The 15012-nt window shown below is 58.1% G+C and overlaps 1 protein-coding gene and 1 pseudogene across 2 annotated transcripts in view; one reads left to right on the top strand and one right to left on the bottom strand.

Moving 5' to 3' along the window:
* Positions 1-4874: 4874 nt before the first annotated feature.
* Positions 4875-4993, bottom strand: LOC120619867 (uncharacterized; annotated as a pseudogene).
* An 8192-nt stretch (positions 4994-13185) lies between these two features.
* CCDC85C (coiled-coil domain containing 85C) overlaps positions 13186-15012 on the top strand; it is a 75283-nt gene continuing 73456 nt past the window's right edge. The window contains exon 1 of one of the 2 annotated variants that reach the window (XM_039884191.1): positions 13186-14235. In XM_039884191.1, the coding sequence (XP_039740125.1) occupies positions 13458-14235 (778 nt within the window). In that variant the 5' untranslated portion in view covers positions 13186-13457. The remainder of the gene's footprint in view (positions 14236-15012) is intronic. The other variant, XM_039884192.1, reaches the window with a different exon arrangement.

Below are 15012 nucleotides of genomic sequence, written 5' to 3'. Positions count from 1 at the left end.
TCTTAAAAATGGACTTCTCTTGAGACTGAGACGGGGAGATCTGTTTCCTGGGCCTGCCCGTGGGAGGTTCTCCATAAACATTCTGCAGTCAGCGGATAGATGTCCTACACTGTCGGGTGTCCTGACTGAGAGACCTCTTCAGAGGAGGCGGCCAGCGCCCTGGGACCGGACGGACGGGCCTGACCCAAGCAGTGCCTATAAGGCGCCCCGCCTACCCACAGCAGGTGTTCCAGCTGCCGAGACCAAAGAGGGCCATGGCCAGGTGAACAGCAGCTTCGGGGTGGGGCTGTGGGGGGCACTCCCTCCCCGTGGGAGTGACAGAGGGCAGCCGCCTGTGCCTGTGGTGAGCTGTGGACAGTGGCTGGGAGAACTGGTTGAGGGGAGACGCGGAAAGCAAGGCCTGGCCCAAGGCGGTATCAATAAATAATGATGATTCGTGAATGAGTCAACTATCTTCGGATCTCCAGGCAAGCCATCTGACCCCCAGCTTCCTCAGCCGTCCAACGGGTGTCACGCGCAGAGCAGGGTGAGCATTGGTCAAGTCGTGGCACTCAGCCCAGGGGAGCCCCCTCACAGCAAGCCCTCCCTCTACCTCTGAGAGACAGTCATGCTGCCTTAGCTTGCTCACCTGCAGGAACAGAGAGCTCACTGTCTGAAGTCTGAAACAGAGCAGGCACTGGCCTTGCCTTCAAAGAATTCGTGGTCTTATGGGGGAAGCATGCCAGGCTCCGGGGGACCCACTGGACCCCGAGAGGCTGACCTCACAGGGCTGACTTCCCTGCTCCTATACAGGATGCTCCCAGTGGGGGAGGGGCCAGAGTGTCCCACAGATGGGCCTTGGGGGGCCCGGCCCTCCTATCTTCTGCAGGGGACAGAGAGTGGCCAGGAGGCCAGTGACCCCTAAGGTTACTGTTTCCCTCGCCGCTCCCAGGGGCCTCGAGGACTCCACCCTCCTCAGTGGTGACCGTCTAGAGCGTGTTTCGGGGACAGTGGTGATGGCCGACCCCTGCGTGGGGAGACGGGGCTGCCTTGGGCAGGAGCCTGAGCGCCCCCCACACACTGAGGCTGTGCTAATGGGGTGGGAGGGGTCTGCGTGCCAGAGACCAGGCAGAGCAGGGGCCTCCTTGACCCTCTGCCCCGGGGGCCTCCTCCTCTGGGAAGGCCAGCCGTTCCTGTCCGGCAGGTCAGAGGGGCCAGAGGCCCTTTGTCATCTGAAAGGAGGGCGGGATTATCTGCCCCTGGGATTCTGGGCTTCCTTTGCGGCCTGTCCCAGAGCTCCTGACAGATTTCCCCCACCCCCACCCCGCGCCCCCCGCCCCGCCCGAGGGAGCTGAGAATGGTTTTCTCACTTCCTCTGATCTCTGCAGAGAAAATCCATCACCAGTCGGCCCAGAAATCCGGCAGTCCCGGAAGATGGCATTGAGTCACCTGGGCCCTGTTTGCATGAGCAGTAATCAGCCCTCACGGGAAAGGGCCAGACCTGTCATTTCCCTCAGGAAGTGCCCGGAGGGCCGTGCCGGCCGCCCCTCACTCCGGCCGCCCCTTGCCCCAGCCAGACTCGGTTAGGTCTGGGGATTGGGAGCAGAAACACGTCCATCCTCCTGCTCGGGAACCCCGCTTCTGGGAACTCCTGTCAAGGAAACGATCCAGCAGGAAAACCACGCTGTGCATGGCGAACCCCAGGAGCAGGTCAGAGCAGCGTGGCCTGGAGCAGCCGCGGGGAGCAGTCAAGGCCCTGGGCCGGTTACACGGCACAGGGTTGTGAAGGTGTGGGCACGGAGGTCCTGGATCAGCTACCTGTGTGTCCTGAAGCCCCACGTCACTGCACTTCCCCCACCCAGCACTGCTTCACCCAGAGGCGGTGGGTCAGAATCTCCAGGGAAGGGACTGGCTAGCTGTGTCCCATGTGACTTATCATCAGGCAGGTGTGAGAAGCCCTGCTCACAGCTAAGACTACAACTCAGCGATGCATTTACTTAAACCTTGTTCGGGTTTAGTTGTTACACCTGTGAAATGGGTCTAGCACAGGGCCCGCCCTGGGGTGCTGGGTGGGTTAGTGATGTGGGGGAAAGAGAGCCACTGAACTAAACCTAATGAGAGTGACCTCACAGGGTGATCTGGTCTTTAATCCCTAACTGGGCAGCTCCTGGTGGGTAGTCACGCCCCAGGCCCATAACCGTTTTAGGAAAAGGTTTACTTCTGCTTTAAGCAAGACTGCCCATGGCTTCTGTGATCTAGTTAACACACCTTGAAAATGCCAGAGCGATCCTCCTTCAGACCCCTGGGAGGCGTCGCCACCCTCAGGGGAGCACATAATCTCAGCTGTCCTGCACTCCACCCCTCCTGGCTGTCCCCACCTTCTCGTGATCTTCCTTAGTTCCCTCCTTAATTCCAAAAGTATAGAAGAAACTGCAAATCTCTTGTATTCTGGAGTATTTGAGAACTTGATCCCGGCATGCGTCGTCAGTTTGGTTCAGATAAACTCTTACAAAAATTCTCTACAGGTGTGGACCTTCTTGCCATTGACGGAGAGATCACGGACCCCTTGGCTCCCTGGGGTGCTGGGCTGCTGTCACCGCTTCTGCAGCCCGTGTCCCCGTCGTTCCCTGTCCTAGAATGGCCAGGGGAATTTACGTCTGCACATTTCCCCAGGGCCACATGGGCTGGTTGGAGGACATCCCTGTGCCTGGGAGCTATGGGGAGGCTCGGACTGAGTTCCCGCAGTGTCCCCTCCACTGCCCACCCCCTGCGGAGAGCCCCTGGACCAGGAGCGCTGTCTCTGGCTCTGAAATTCCAGTAATTCCAGTGCGGCTGCCTCTCCCGGGCTCTTGGGTGGGTCCTTAACCTGCCTTCATAGCAGGGTGCACCTGCCATGGGAGGGATGCGTCACGAACCCCCAAGTGTACACCTGAACCTCAGCTTCTGTCGATCGAATGGGCATCATACTTCCTGGTCCCCCTCACAGGCCTGCCGGGCGGATAGGAGGGAACTGAGCAGAGACCGCTCTGCAGACGGGAAATGACAGAAAACTGTGGGCGCCGACTGGGGAGGAGGCCTCAAGCGGGAGACCTTGCATTTCTGAGAATGTTCGCATCCAGTCCCAACCTTGCCTGTTCCGCTCTGCGCGCGTAAAATCCAGGCAGGAAAATCTTTTTTCCTCAGACTCTGAAGGCGACGCATGGCTCTTTGGTCTCCTAGCTTTCCGTGTTTCGAATGGGAAGTCCAATGCCAGGCTTTAAAATATATATATCAATTTAAAAACACACAGTTTTAAAAATCAAATAAAATGATAAGGCTAATGGAAAAAAAAGTTTCCTGCTTTATCTTTCTTCCCAATTCCTGCTTCTCAGAGACGACGGCTTTCCGTTCCCCTGTCTCATGTCCGGACGTCCAAAAAACACCTTATCCTGCTCTTTGTGGACTGTCTGATTTGGGCCTTATCACTGCCTTTCTCGAGACAGGAGGGTCTAGACCACTCATGCCCCCCACCCCGCCCCACACACGCCATCCCTTCCCGCACCCTCTCAGTTTGCCTACATCACGATTTTTGGTTAAATCGATACTGTTTGCATGTCATACTATGTAAACACTATGGCCACCGGGTCACCCTACGTTTCTGTGACTGTACTTCCTTTCGCGCAGGACTCCTGGGTTTACCTGAGGTTTAATGATTGCTTCCTCGTTTGACTCGTTCGGTTTTCTCCATGCTTATCACCAGTTCGCCACCAAATGCTCTGCCAGCTCTGATATTCCTCTCAAGACGGCCAAGCCCCCAGGGAACCCTTGAGTAGTGCTCTCTTTCCTGGCCAGCTCCTCCTGGAACCCTCCCTCCCTCCCTCCCTCCCAATCTGAGCGATTGCTTCAGGCTCCCACCCCTCCCGCCTCGGGCGTCCCCTACACCCTCACCTCGGGGCTCCCTGTTCCCCATATTTCATGTCTTCTTGTTTTTTGGTTTCATTCCTAATTTTAAAGACAGGACATCTGAGAGATAATTTTTTTTTTTTTAATCTGAAAATGTCTTACTCTACCCCCACACCTGATTGACTAAGTACTGAAATAATTTCCATCAGAATGTTGAAGGCATTGCTCCATGGTCTGCGAGCTTCAGAGTGGCTGCTGAGAATGTCAATTATTCTGGTTCCTGATCTTTTGTATGTGGTCTCCTCTCTCTCTCTCTCTCTCTCTCTCCTCTCTCTCTCTCTCTCTCTCTCTCCTCTCTCTCTCTCTCTCTCTCTCCATGTTGTCAGGGCTTCAATGCTGATGTTCTGATGTGACTAGTAGGGAGTATGGTCTTTCTTTCTTTCTCTCTTCTATGCTGGACCTTTGTGTGGTTGACATAAGAAACACTCACGCCTGTAGAGAATTTTTATAAGTTTATTTAAGCCGAACTGACCACATACGCCAAGGAGCATGATCTCAAATGCTTGTGGGAATAACAGTTTTGCAACGTCTTTTATGCATTAGAAATTAAGGAGGGAACCTGGAGGTGGGAGGAGGTGAGGCGGGGATTGGATTACTGGACAGTGAACAAGATCAGGTGCTCTCTTGGGGTTGCTACCCGCTTCCAGGGGTATCACTTCTGGCATCTCAAAGGTGTGTTAACCTGGATGCACAAGAATAATGGCTGGCTTAAAACCTCTCACTACAGATAGGACAGGCCTGGGGCGTGACCACCCACCATGACCTGTCCAGGTAGGAATTTATGATCAGATCGCCCTTGAGGTTACTTCCCATTAAGTCCCTGTTTTTCACCCACAGAGTCCATCAGTCCCAGATAATTTTTTTTTTTTTTTAGGCGAGGCAACCCTTGGTTGACCTCACAGATTGCAAGGACCTTGTCAGCTTACAATCTCTTATTTTTTTTTATTTTTTACGCCTTACAGCACCTGGTCTTCCTAGGGGGTCTCCCATCCAAGCACTAACCAGGCCTGACTCTGCTTAGCTTCCGAGATGAGATGGGATCGGGTTTGTTCAGGGTGGCATGGCCGTAGACTCCAGATAATTTTTTGGTGTTATATCTTTAAGACTTTCCTTCTCTTCATTGTATCCTTTTAGATACAGGGCAAAAAATAGGGTCACGAAGCGAACACTACAGTGAATCCCAGAATCCCTAGCCCTCTTCCCTATCTTAAGCCGCACGATTGAGGATTATTAGGGGAACTTGGATAACCTTAGAGAAGGACCCCTACATCCAGACACTTGGGGTGGCTGTGCCCTCAAGAAACAGGAGTAGATTCTTTTAACTTGGCCTGACACCAGTGAACAAAAGCCTCGTCTAACCCAGGGCCTGTCAGCCCTGCCTGAGAGAGTCACCTTCTCCAGATATTCTGATTAAATAGGTCTGGGAAGGGCCTGAGCATCTGCATTTTGCCATCGTTTAGGTGATTCTGACAAGTAGCCGGGGCTGAGAACTGCGGGGCTGAGTTTGTTCGGTGACCCCGACCAGCTGCCTCCTTAGGACCTTGACTTGCTCAGAGGGGCTCTGGGTGCTCAGGATGCTAAGATGGGGATTCGTCTTTGAAAGGCGTGTGTCCTGGAGTCGGGTCATAGCCAGGCTCAGCTCTGCAGTATGACTTTCTGGGTCTCCAGAGGCTCGTCCAGTCTGTGGCAGGTGCGGCCTTTCCCTGGCAGAGCACACCCTCAGAGATAAAGCCGCTTAGGGAGGAGCGTGACTTGCCCAGGGCCACCCCGCTGGCAAACGTCCGACCAGAGACACAGCCTCCGAGTCTAAGGCTTTTCTTCTTAGCCCAGCTGCCTCCTTCTTCATTGATTCATTCAACAAACACGTGCTGAGTTCTCAGGCTCTACGCCCGGAGGGCTCAAGGGAGGAGCCGTGAACCAAACAGTGCACCTAGAGCCTGGCTGTCGAAGTTACTTATGTCACAGCTTCTCTCTGCCCAGCTGTGGGCTCGGCTGGGCGTGGGGGGAACAACTTCATTTCAGCTCAGCGTCAGCCACAGCAGGTCACAGGAGGGATTCCTGTTATCGTGTTGTGTCACGCGGGAGGAGGCATGCCGGAGGGGGCTGGGAGGGCTGGACCTGCAGCCCGCAGAAGCCACATTAACTATTAAAGTCTTGTCGACTTTCATTCCACTCTCTGCACATGAAATATTCAGGTGGCAGAGGAGATGGGGCTCGGATCTCTGCATTGCTGGCTGGAGACCTTGGGCCTAGGGCTCGGCATGCAGGCCGCTGGGGGCTGTAGGGGCTGTGGGAGCCGGGCAGGTGTGGCCCAGAGGTGTCGGTCGCAGGTGGTATGATGCACACACCCATAGAACATCACCGGGGCCAGACCCCGAGGGCCCCGGGGAAGATGGAGGCTTTGCTCTCCCCTGCAGGGAGGCAGGTGCGAAATGCCCATCACAGGTGGGGCCACCCACCTGGGCTTCGCCCCTCCCAGCACGGCGATGCCAGACTGTCACAGAGATACACAGCCGGGATCCAAGACCACATCTGGGGCTCAGAACTTGTCACCCGGAGTGAACCCTGTAATTATCCTAGGAGTAGCACAAATCACGTTGCATTGTATTTGTGCATGTGTGAAAGCATCAATTTGATAAACATAAACATTTCAGCTACGTCACGGCGGGCAAACTGGCTCTACTGTTTCTTCTTTTTCTTTTCTGGGCACCTCGTGTATGAGATTTGGCCTGGGCTCTTCTTGTGCTCCGAGATATCCGAGGGAGACAAAGTGGATCGTGGACAGCACACGAAAGTTCACCCACCAGAGCGACGACTCCAGCCGGTGACAAGGATGGGCCAGGCACACCCCATACCTCGCTGGCGGGAGTGTGAGTTCGCACCACCTCTTGGAAAGCATTTGGCATCATCTAGTCACCCTGAAGCTGTGTGCGCTGTACGACCCAGCCAGGCTGTGTCCCGGCTCAAACCTGAGTCAAGTTCATGCTCATGCGCACTAGTACACATGTGCGAGAATACGCTTGGCAGCCTCGCAGGTTACAGCCACAAACTAGAAGCAAATCTTTGTGCTCGCTTTGGCAGCACGTATACTAGAAACCAATCTTCAAGAGAAAAGAAAAGTAAAGGTAATATATTCACACAATGAGTATTAGGACAGCAGAGGTTCTCTGGGGTGATTTTGCCCCAGGGGCCATTTGCCAGGGTCTAGAGATATTTTTGGCTTTCACGGATAGGGGTGGAGGTGCGACCTCCATCCAATGGATAGAGGGAAGGGGTGCTGGTAAACATCCCACAGGACATAGGACAGCCCCCTCTGCACCCCCACACCACAGGCTTATTCTGTCCAAAATGTCAGCCCATCGCTTCTTCGCCTTTCGGCTAAGATCAAGTGCAAAATGTCAGCCGCGCTGAGGCTGAGAAAGCTTGCTGTACGGTCACACAAATGAATGAGCTACAGCTATGTACATCGACGTAGCAGCGAGTGAGAAGCAAGGTGCAGAACACAAGAAGTATACCATCCAAGTAAAGTTCAGAACATGCCAAATTAAGCAGTATATTATAAGGGGGAGATACAGTACCCTGAAAGCACAGGAGTAACAACACGACATGCAGAATGGTAGTTACTTTGGGGGAGGGGTGGGTGGGCCATGTGACCAGGAGGGGCCTGCGGGGCCGTCAGAAGTGGCGGTGACTCCATCGGCCGGGCAGCGGTCTCCCAGGCACTGGTTGTATCGCAGTGAGTTGTAATATGAAATAGTTCGTGATGAGAACAGCGTTTTTAAGTGCTTGCAGGTGAAAGCTGCTCCTGCTAAGAGCTCCCCTGACTCAGTTTCCCCTGTGGTTGAGCCTCCCTCCCTGCCTTGCTTCTTGGGGCGATCGTGTGAAGGAACGTCAGCAGCTCCAGCTGGGAAAGGCGGGGCAGGGAGGGGTGCAGATACTGACCCCTCCCCACATTCATCCCTAAAGGGACCTTTCTCTCTGGCCCCTGGTGGGCCTGGCTTTGCAGCCCCCTGCCAGTCTCCCAGCCTCAGCCGACCCTCTGAAGCCTTTCTCCCCTCCTGTCCCGTGTTCCCCTTTAAACAAGTCTGGCCAGGTGTCTCTTCTGCTCTGTGCTCTTCTGTGGCTCCCACGGCCCTAAGGTCAACCGTGAGGATTTCGCCTGTGACATCAGTGGTTCTGGGCCTCCGTCCTATGCACTGCTGATCCGGGATCCCCAGAATGGGGCCTGACACACGAGTTAACGATGTGAGTGAATGAGCCCATCTTCCCCCGAGACCTCCCGCTGCTGTCCCCCAGGGGGCCAACATCCAGGCAGACTCTCCTGCTGGTGGCCCCAGCTTCGGTGCAGCTTCCGCTCCTAAAAACGTGGGAATTGAGATGCTTGGTCACTCAACCGTGCTCTTGGGGTTCCGCACATTCCACGCTGCTCCCATCCCGAGAGGAGTTTGGTGGCAGCCCAGGGCCATCGCTGGCGTCCATGGTGGCCCAGTTTGGCAGCAGTAAGCGCTAGGTTTCCGGGGCAGCCGTACCTCATTGTACCTCAGTGTTTGCCTCTGAAAAATGTCCATAAAGGAAGATTGTCCTGGTCCAGAGCGTGTAGGGAGAGGAGGCGCTGCTCAGCTCCCCAGAGCTTCGCAAGAGCTCTGCTAGGTGCTTGACTCTGGCCCTGTGGGGAAGGGCTTCAGAGAGAAAATCGTGGCTCGGAGAGGGTTAGTGAGTGGCCTGAGGTCACCCAGAGAGTCAGAGACAGAGGAGCTGGGAGACGGAGTTCACAACATGCAGTGACTTGTCGGCAGGAATAGCTGGGAAGCCCGGGGAGTCTCTCCGGCTCGGTCAGCACGTGGGAGGCCTGACGCAAGAGGGGGCTGGGTGGCGGACATGCTCCCTGCACAGGGCAGGCCCCCGGAGTCACAGTGAAAGGTCTGGTCCTCCTCTTCAGGAAGCAGTGACTGGGGGCAGGAGGCAGTGGTCTCCGGCGGAGGGCGCACTCTTGGGCTCAGAAGTCCTGGGTTTGAATCCCAGCTCTCTCACTTGCCAGCCATTTGACCTTGGACGAGTGACTTAACCCATGTGAGCCTCAGTTTACCCCTTTGTAACATGGGGAGAGAGGGCTGCTACGTCACCAGGTCACAGTGAGGACCCGACGAGACCATCTGTGTAAAGCCCTATCACATGCCATGTACATGCATGACTGAATACTACCCTTTATTAATAATAATAACACTATCTGTCATTAATAACACCAGTCAACACTAGTCTGTATTAATAATAATTGCAGTCACTTTTCCCTTGGTCCTGATTTCCTGCGGCATCATAGCCTTTCAGCCCTGCATGGTGACCTTCCCTGTTTCGCAGTCCCCCCGTGGGGGGCAGGGGAGGAACTGTAGCCGGGCTCCAGACCTGGTCAGCTGCCATCGCCTCACTGACCTGCAGAAACATTCAGCCACAACACGACCCTCCGCTGCCACACCAGCGTCCTCTGCCTCTGGACACTGCCCAGAAGTTCACACTCGGTTATCTGAGCTTTTTGGAGACAAACAAGCAAGCCAACAGGAACCCATATTCAATCCTAGAAAGACTAGGGCTGTTTGGACCACCACGTGAGTGCTGGTTTCGACTCCCTGGCACGTACTGCGTGCTGGTAAGTGGTAGGCGGTGGCGGTGATACCCGCCCTTGCTGTTGTCACCTTTCAGGGCCCGAGGGAGAGGGTCACACCTCCGCCCGTGGCCCACAGAGCCCTTGGCCACCCAGGTCCACTCGTGTACTCCAGCAAGAAGGCCTGGCCTGTCCACGCGCACCTCGCTGTAGCTCACCTTGGGCCTTGTCTTGCTCCACCCACCTGGCGGATCCTGACCCTCTTCTCCCTCCCAACAACTGGACAAACTTCTGCGCACTCTTCATGTTCAGCTCCAGTGTGGCCTCCTTCAGGAGGCGGCTCCTGGTCTCAGGATGCTCCCCTAACGTGTGCTTTTGTGGTACAATTGACAACGTACACGTGATTGCACGTGTATATGCTTCTCTGTATAAAGACTTATAAGATGTTTTTGTGTTCAGCAAACCAATGAATTACATTGACCTTGGGCAATGGAAGGGACCTTCCGGGGCTCAGTTTCCTCATTTCCTTCAAAACGAGGGTTCAGACTCAATTGGTCAAGCGCTCGAAGGGTCAGCCTTCACTCAGCAAACACCATGGTGCCGGAGCTGGGGTCTGTGCTCAGGGTGAGCAAGAGCCCCTTTCCTTCCTGGGGGCGGGGGTCGGGGGTGGGGAGTCACTGCCCCCCAGTGTGCCCCTATTGTTTCCTCAGTTCCCAGACCTGCGATTGGGAATATTTTGTCTTCTTGGTGTTAGCGTACCGGCTTGCACACCGGCTGGCTCTCAAAAATACTCACGCAGCTTTAAATGGACACAGAGAACCTGGGAGATTCTGGGGGAAATACTGGACAGTAGTGGTGCATCTTTATTTTTAAAAAGACCCAGAATGACTTGTAGATGGCATCTAGCGGTTTACTGTGTTAGAGGGCCCTGATCGGGTTTAATGGTTTTCATGACAAGGCAGGGATCCTCAGGTCCAAGGGGCTGAGAAAGCAAAGACATGTGACATTTCCGAGACCTTGGCTCAGGGGACAGGGTCTGTGGGACTGTGAGTATTCTAGGGGGGTTGGGGGATGTGGTTCCTTTGCAGGGTGACTCTGGCTTGGCCCATCCGTCTTGCTTCAGAAGCCTGTCTTGGCTCTTGGCCCTCTCAACCTCCTGCCATCCTATCCTGCTCTGCCCAAGCCTGTCCACCCACTGCAGGGAGCAGAGCCTTCCTCTCAAGCCATCCCGTAGCCTCATCTCTAGCATTTTGTCTTTGCTGTACCAGGATGACGCTTGTGAGTCTTGGCTGGGGGACTCCTGGTTCCAGTCTGTAAATGATGCAAACAAACCTCGTCTAGATGAAGGCTTCGTTTTTCTCTCGGAAAGTTCAGCTAAAGCTGCCAGGCAGGGAGGACTAGGGGTGCAGGCCATGGGGTGCTAACGCTCTCCGAGACTTCTCTAGTGAGCTGTGCACCCTATGCTCACCTCTCATTCTCCAAGGAGCAGCACTATGCACAGGCTTCATTAGGGGTGGGGGTGGGCTCTCTAGGGAGCAGTTTAATTTAGTGTGCTAGGGTAAGAAAGAGCCTCAGCCTCCCCAGGTATGAGCTGAAATCCTTTCTCTCTCCAAACTCAGATTTGGCTGGGACCATGGAGCACAGTGCCCCAGCGGGAGGGATGCCCTCCTTCACCCAGGAGCCAGGAGCTGGCTCACCTGGGCCATGTCTGGGGGACCCTCAGCTCCCCTGGCTATGCTCCTGGAGCTCACCCCACAGCCCCCTCCTGAACGTCTACCTGCAGACAGGGGTAGATGGGTGGGGAAGGAGGTGCTGAATCCTGACTTCTGTGCACACCCTCCATCCCCAATCCCTTCTCCGCATATGTTCTAGAGTGAGTCTCTTAAAAGGCAAATAGGGGGTGTTGCTTCCTCCTAGCCCCCCACTGCTTTCCCAGCTGCCTCAGAATCAGGCACGAACTGGACCCTCTGGACTCTCACCGACCTTCCCTGGCCCATTCCCAGCGCCACCGGCCTTCCCCGAATTGGCCGCTAACAGGGCGACCCTCGGGCCTCTGCACTAGCTGCTCGCTCCACCTAGAGTGCCCCTCCCCCCTCATCTTTGTCTTTCTTTCCGCTCAGATCTCAGATTAGATGCACCTCCTCAGAGGTCCTCCCTGACTGTGGGATCTAAAGCAACTGATTATCACTTTCTGTGACAGCAGCTTGTCTTAATCCCCTGCACAGCACTTATTACTGTCTTATTGTTATCTAATTTGTTTATCTTCTCTCCCTCTCTCCCCTGAGAGTGCAAAGTTCCCCCAGAGGGCAGTGGCCTCTGCCGTCGCCCCCTGCAGAACCCGCCCCCCCGGGGGGGGGGTGCGTCTAGAACAGGCGTTGTGTAGAGCAGGCTCTGGGTACCCGGGGTTCTGATGGATGGTTGAGCAGCTGTAAATGGGGACATCAGCTGCTGCGCGGGCGCGCGCTTCGGGCCGTGGCCGCTCACGGTCGAGTGCGCGGGTTTTATCTCGTTTTGGGTCCCGGGGGACCGACGCCCCCTCCGCTCTGCTCGCAGCAGACGCGCGGTAAATGCCCTTCGGGGACACGAGCATAACGAGACAGACTCACAGGCCGTGAGAAGGGGTCAGGCTGCCGGTGGGGAGAGGGTTCTGCGGCCGGCTCGGCGCCCTGCGACCCCGGCGTTAAGGCCCCAATGGGAGACCTTCCCCCCGCGTTCCCGGTGATTTTCACCTAGCAAACCGCAGATGTCCCCGGATCCCAGGGACTGGAGGCCGGATGGACCGGGAGCGATGCTCTGAGCACCGCTCGGGGCCAGGGGCACGTTCTTGGCGCCCTCGCCCCCTCGGGGCAGGGAAGAGGGTGCGGACGGGGCTACGGGACAGGGCTGGCGAGGCGCTGGCCCTCTCGGCGCGCAGACGCCGGAGCCATAGCCCCGGGCTGGAGAGCAGACGCAGCTTCCCCGCGCGCTCCAGCAGGAGACAGGGGTGGAGGTGGGGGCAAAGGAGCAGGGGGCAGGGTAGGGGACAAAGAGCCACCCTGCCACCGGGAGAGCGACCCCTGTGTCACAGTCCTATTGTTCGTCGTATCTCGGACTGCGCTGGACTCTGGTGCCCTGGGAGGGTGACGGGGAGCTGTCCTCCCGGTCCCGGGTGTTTATTTGGGGCAGGGGAGGGCGGACGGGGTACAAGAGCCCGGGAAGGGGCTCGGCGCGCATTTTCGCGCGTCTCCTTTAAGGGAAGCCCGGCCCTACCTTTCCCACCGTCGTCCTCCCCACACTGTACCTGCATTTTAAAAGCGCCCTGTAGCCCCGGGATTGGCCCAGGCCGCGTCCTCCGGGCGCAGAAACTTGAACCGCCAGGGGGAGGGCGGAGTGTCGGGAGCCCGGGGGGTGGACTGTACCATCGCCGCGGCGTCCCCCGCGTGCGCCCCGCCCCTCCCACACACCCCCGGAGAGGCCCAATCAGACGGGCGGGAGGGCGGGACCGCGGCTCGAACGCGCCTCTGGCAGGGCGCCGGGCGGGCGGGCGCACGGCGCTGGGGGACGTCGGGGCTCCGCCGCGTCTCTGCCCGCCCCCCGCTCCCCCGGAGGCGGGGCCGGGCCGGGCCGCGGCGCCCCGCCCCCTCCCCGCCCGGAGTGGGCGGGGCGGCTGGGGCTCCGGGAGCCGGGCCGGGGGCGGGCCTCCGCCTGCTTCGCCCGAGCCTGGAGAGCGCCGGCACGGCGGCCGCCGACGCAGCTGCGATACCCGCTCGCCGAGCCCCGAGACGCGCGGGCTCCCGGCGGCCCGGCTGGGCGCTGCGTGAGGACGCGCGAGGCGACGCGGGGTGGGCCGCACGCGTCCCCCGTCGCCCCCCACCCGCTCGCAGACCGGCCCCGCGCAGCCCCGGCGCGGGGAGCGCCGGCTGGGCGAGCGCGCGGGCGATGCCGCGGTGACGACCCCGCCATGGCTAAGCCCCCGGCGGCGGCGGCGGCGGCGGCGTCGGAGGAGCTGAGCCAGGTGCCGGACGAGGAGCTGCTGCGCTGGAGCAAGGAGGAGCTGGCGCGGCGGCTGCGGCGCGCCGAGGGCGAGAAGGTGGGCCTCATGCTGGAGCACGGCGGCCTGATGCGCGACGTGAACCGGCGGCTGCAGCAGCACCTGCTGGAGATCCGCGGCCTCAAGGACGTGAACCAGCGGCTGCAAGACGATAACCAAGAGCTGCGCGAGCTCTGTTGCTTCCTCGACGACGACCGGCAGAAGGGGCGCAAGCTGGCGCGCGAGTGGCAGCGCTTCGGGCGCCACGCGGCCGGTGCCGTGTGGCACGAGGTGGCCCGCTCGCAGCAGAAGCTGCGCGAGCTCGAGGTGCGCCAGGAGGCCCTGCTGCGCGAGAACCTGGAGCTCAAGGAGCTGGTGCTGCTGCTGGACGAGGAGCGCGCGGCGCTGGCGGGGGGCGCGGGCGGCGCCGGCGGCGCGGGTTCCCGCAGCTCCATCGACAGCCAGGCCAGCCTGAGCGGGCCTCTGGCGGGCGGCGCGGCGGGCACCGGGGCCCGCGACGTGGGCGACGGCAGTAGCACGTCGAGCGCGGGCAGCGGCGGCAGCCCGGATCACCAGCACCACGTCCCGCCCCCGCTGCTGCCCCCTGGGCCGCACAAGGTGCCGGACAGCAAAGCCGTAGTCACGCGCAGGTCTCTGGACGACCTGTCGGCGCCACCGCACCACCGAAGCATCCCTAACGGCTTGCACGGTAAGGACCCCACCGGCGGCGCGGCGCAGCGCGCGTCACAGCCCCTTCTCCCGCAGGCGGCAGCCACTCCAGACCTCTCCTTCCAGCTGGTATCCGGATCCTGGTCGCGGAGATCCCGCGCGCACCCGCAGTAGGGCTTTGAGTGGCGGTTTTCTGGTCTAGGGATGGAGGCGTGTCCCTGTCCAGCTTCTAAGCCGCAGCGGGGCCGAGACCCCAGAAAAGTTTCTCTCTTGTGGAGTTATCAATATCAGGGTTTGGGGCATCAGGGTTGGCTGGGGAGCCGTATCTCAGCCTGGAGAGCCTTGTCTGGGATCGGGGAACTCTTCATGCAAAAAAAAAAAAAAGAAAAAGAAAAAAAAAAGAGGCTGTTTTAGCGCAATGAATTTTCCCTCTTATTGGGAGCAACAGGCTGCCCCCAGCCCGAGCTCCATCAGCGTGTGTGCCGGGGCCACCGCCTGCTGCCTGCCGGCGGGGGAGGTACACAGGCAGCCAGGCTGAGACCCAGAGGCAGCTGGGCCAGTGGACCAGGCTAAGAGCTTTCCCGGTTTGCTGCTAGTCCTGCACTACGCAGGGTGGAGAGGCCTTTCTCAACAGAAGTTCCAAGATTTTCCAGAGGGACATGTGTGCTCTGACTGCATCTTGGCTTTTACCCCTCTGCATGCCTCAGTTTCTTTATCTGTAGAACGGAGACAGTGATCCCTGCTCTGGGATTTGAGGTGGAAAGAAAGCCTCGAGACATTTGTAAACTGTTGGTAGCCAGTTCAGGAAGTGCCAGGG

Source organism: Pteropus medius, unplaced genomic scaffold (assembly GCF_902729225.1).
Source record: "Pteropus medius unplaced genomic scaffold, Ma_sr-lr_union100, whole genome shotgun sequence".
Classification (NCBI taxonomy): domain Eukaryota; kingdom Metazoa; phylum Chordata; class Mammalia; order Chiroptera; family Pteropodidae; genus Pteropus; species Pteropus medius.
Note: the sequence above shows the minus strand (reverse complement) of the source record. Positions and strands in the feature narration are given on the sequence as shown.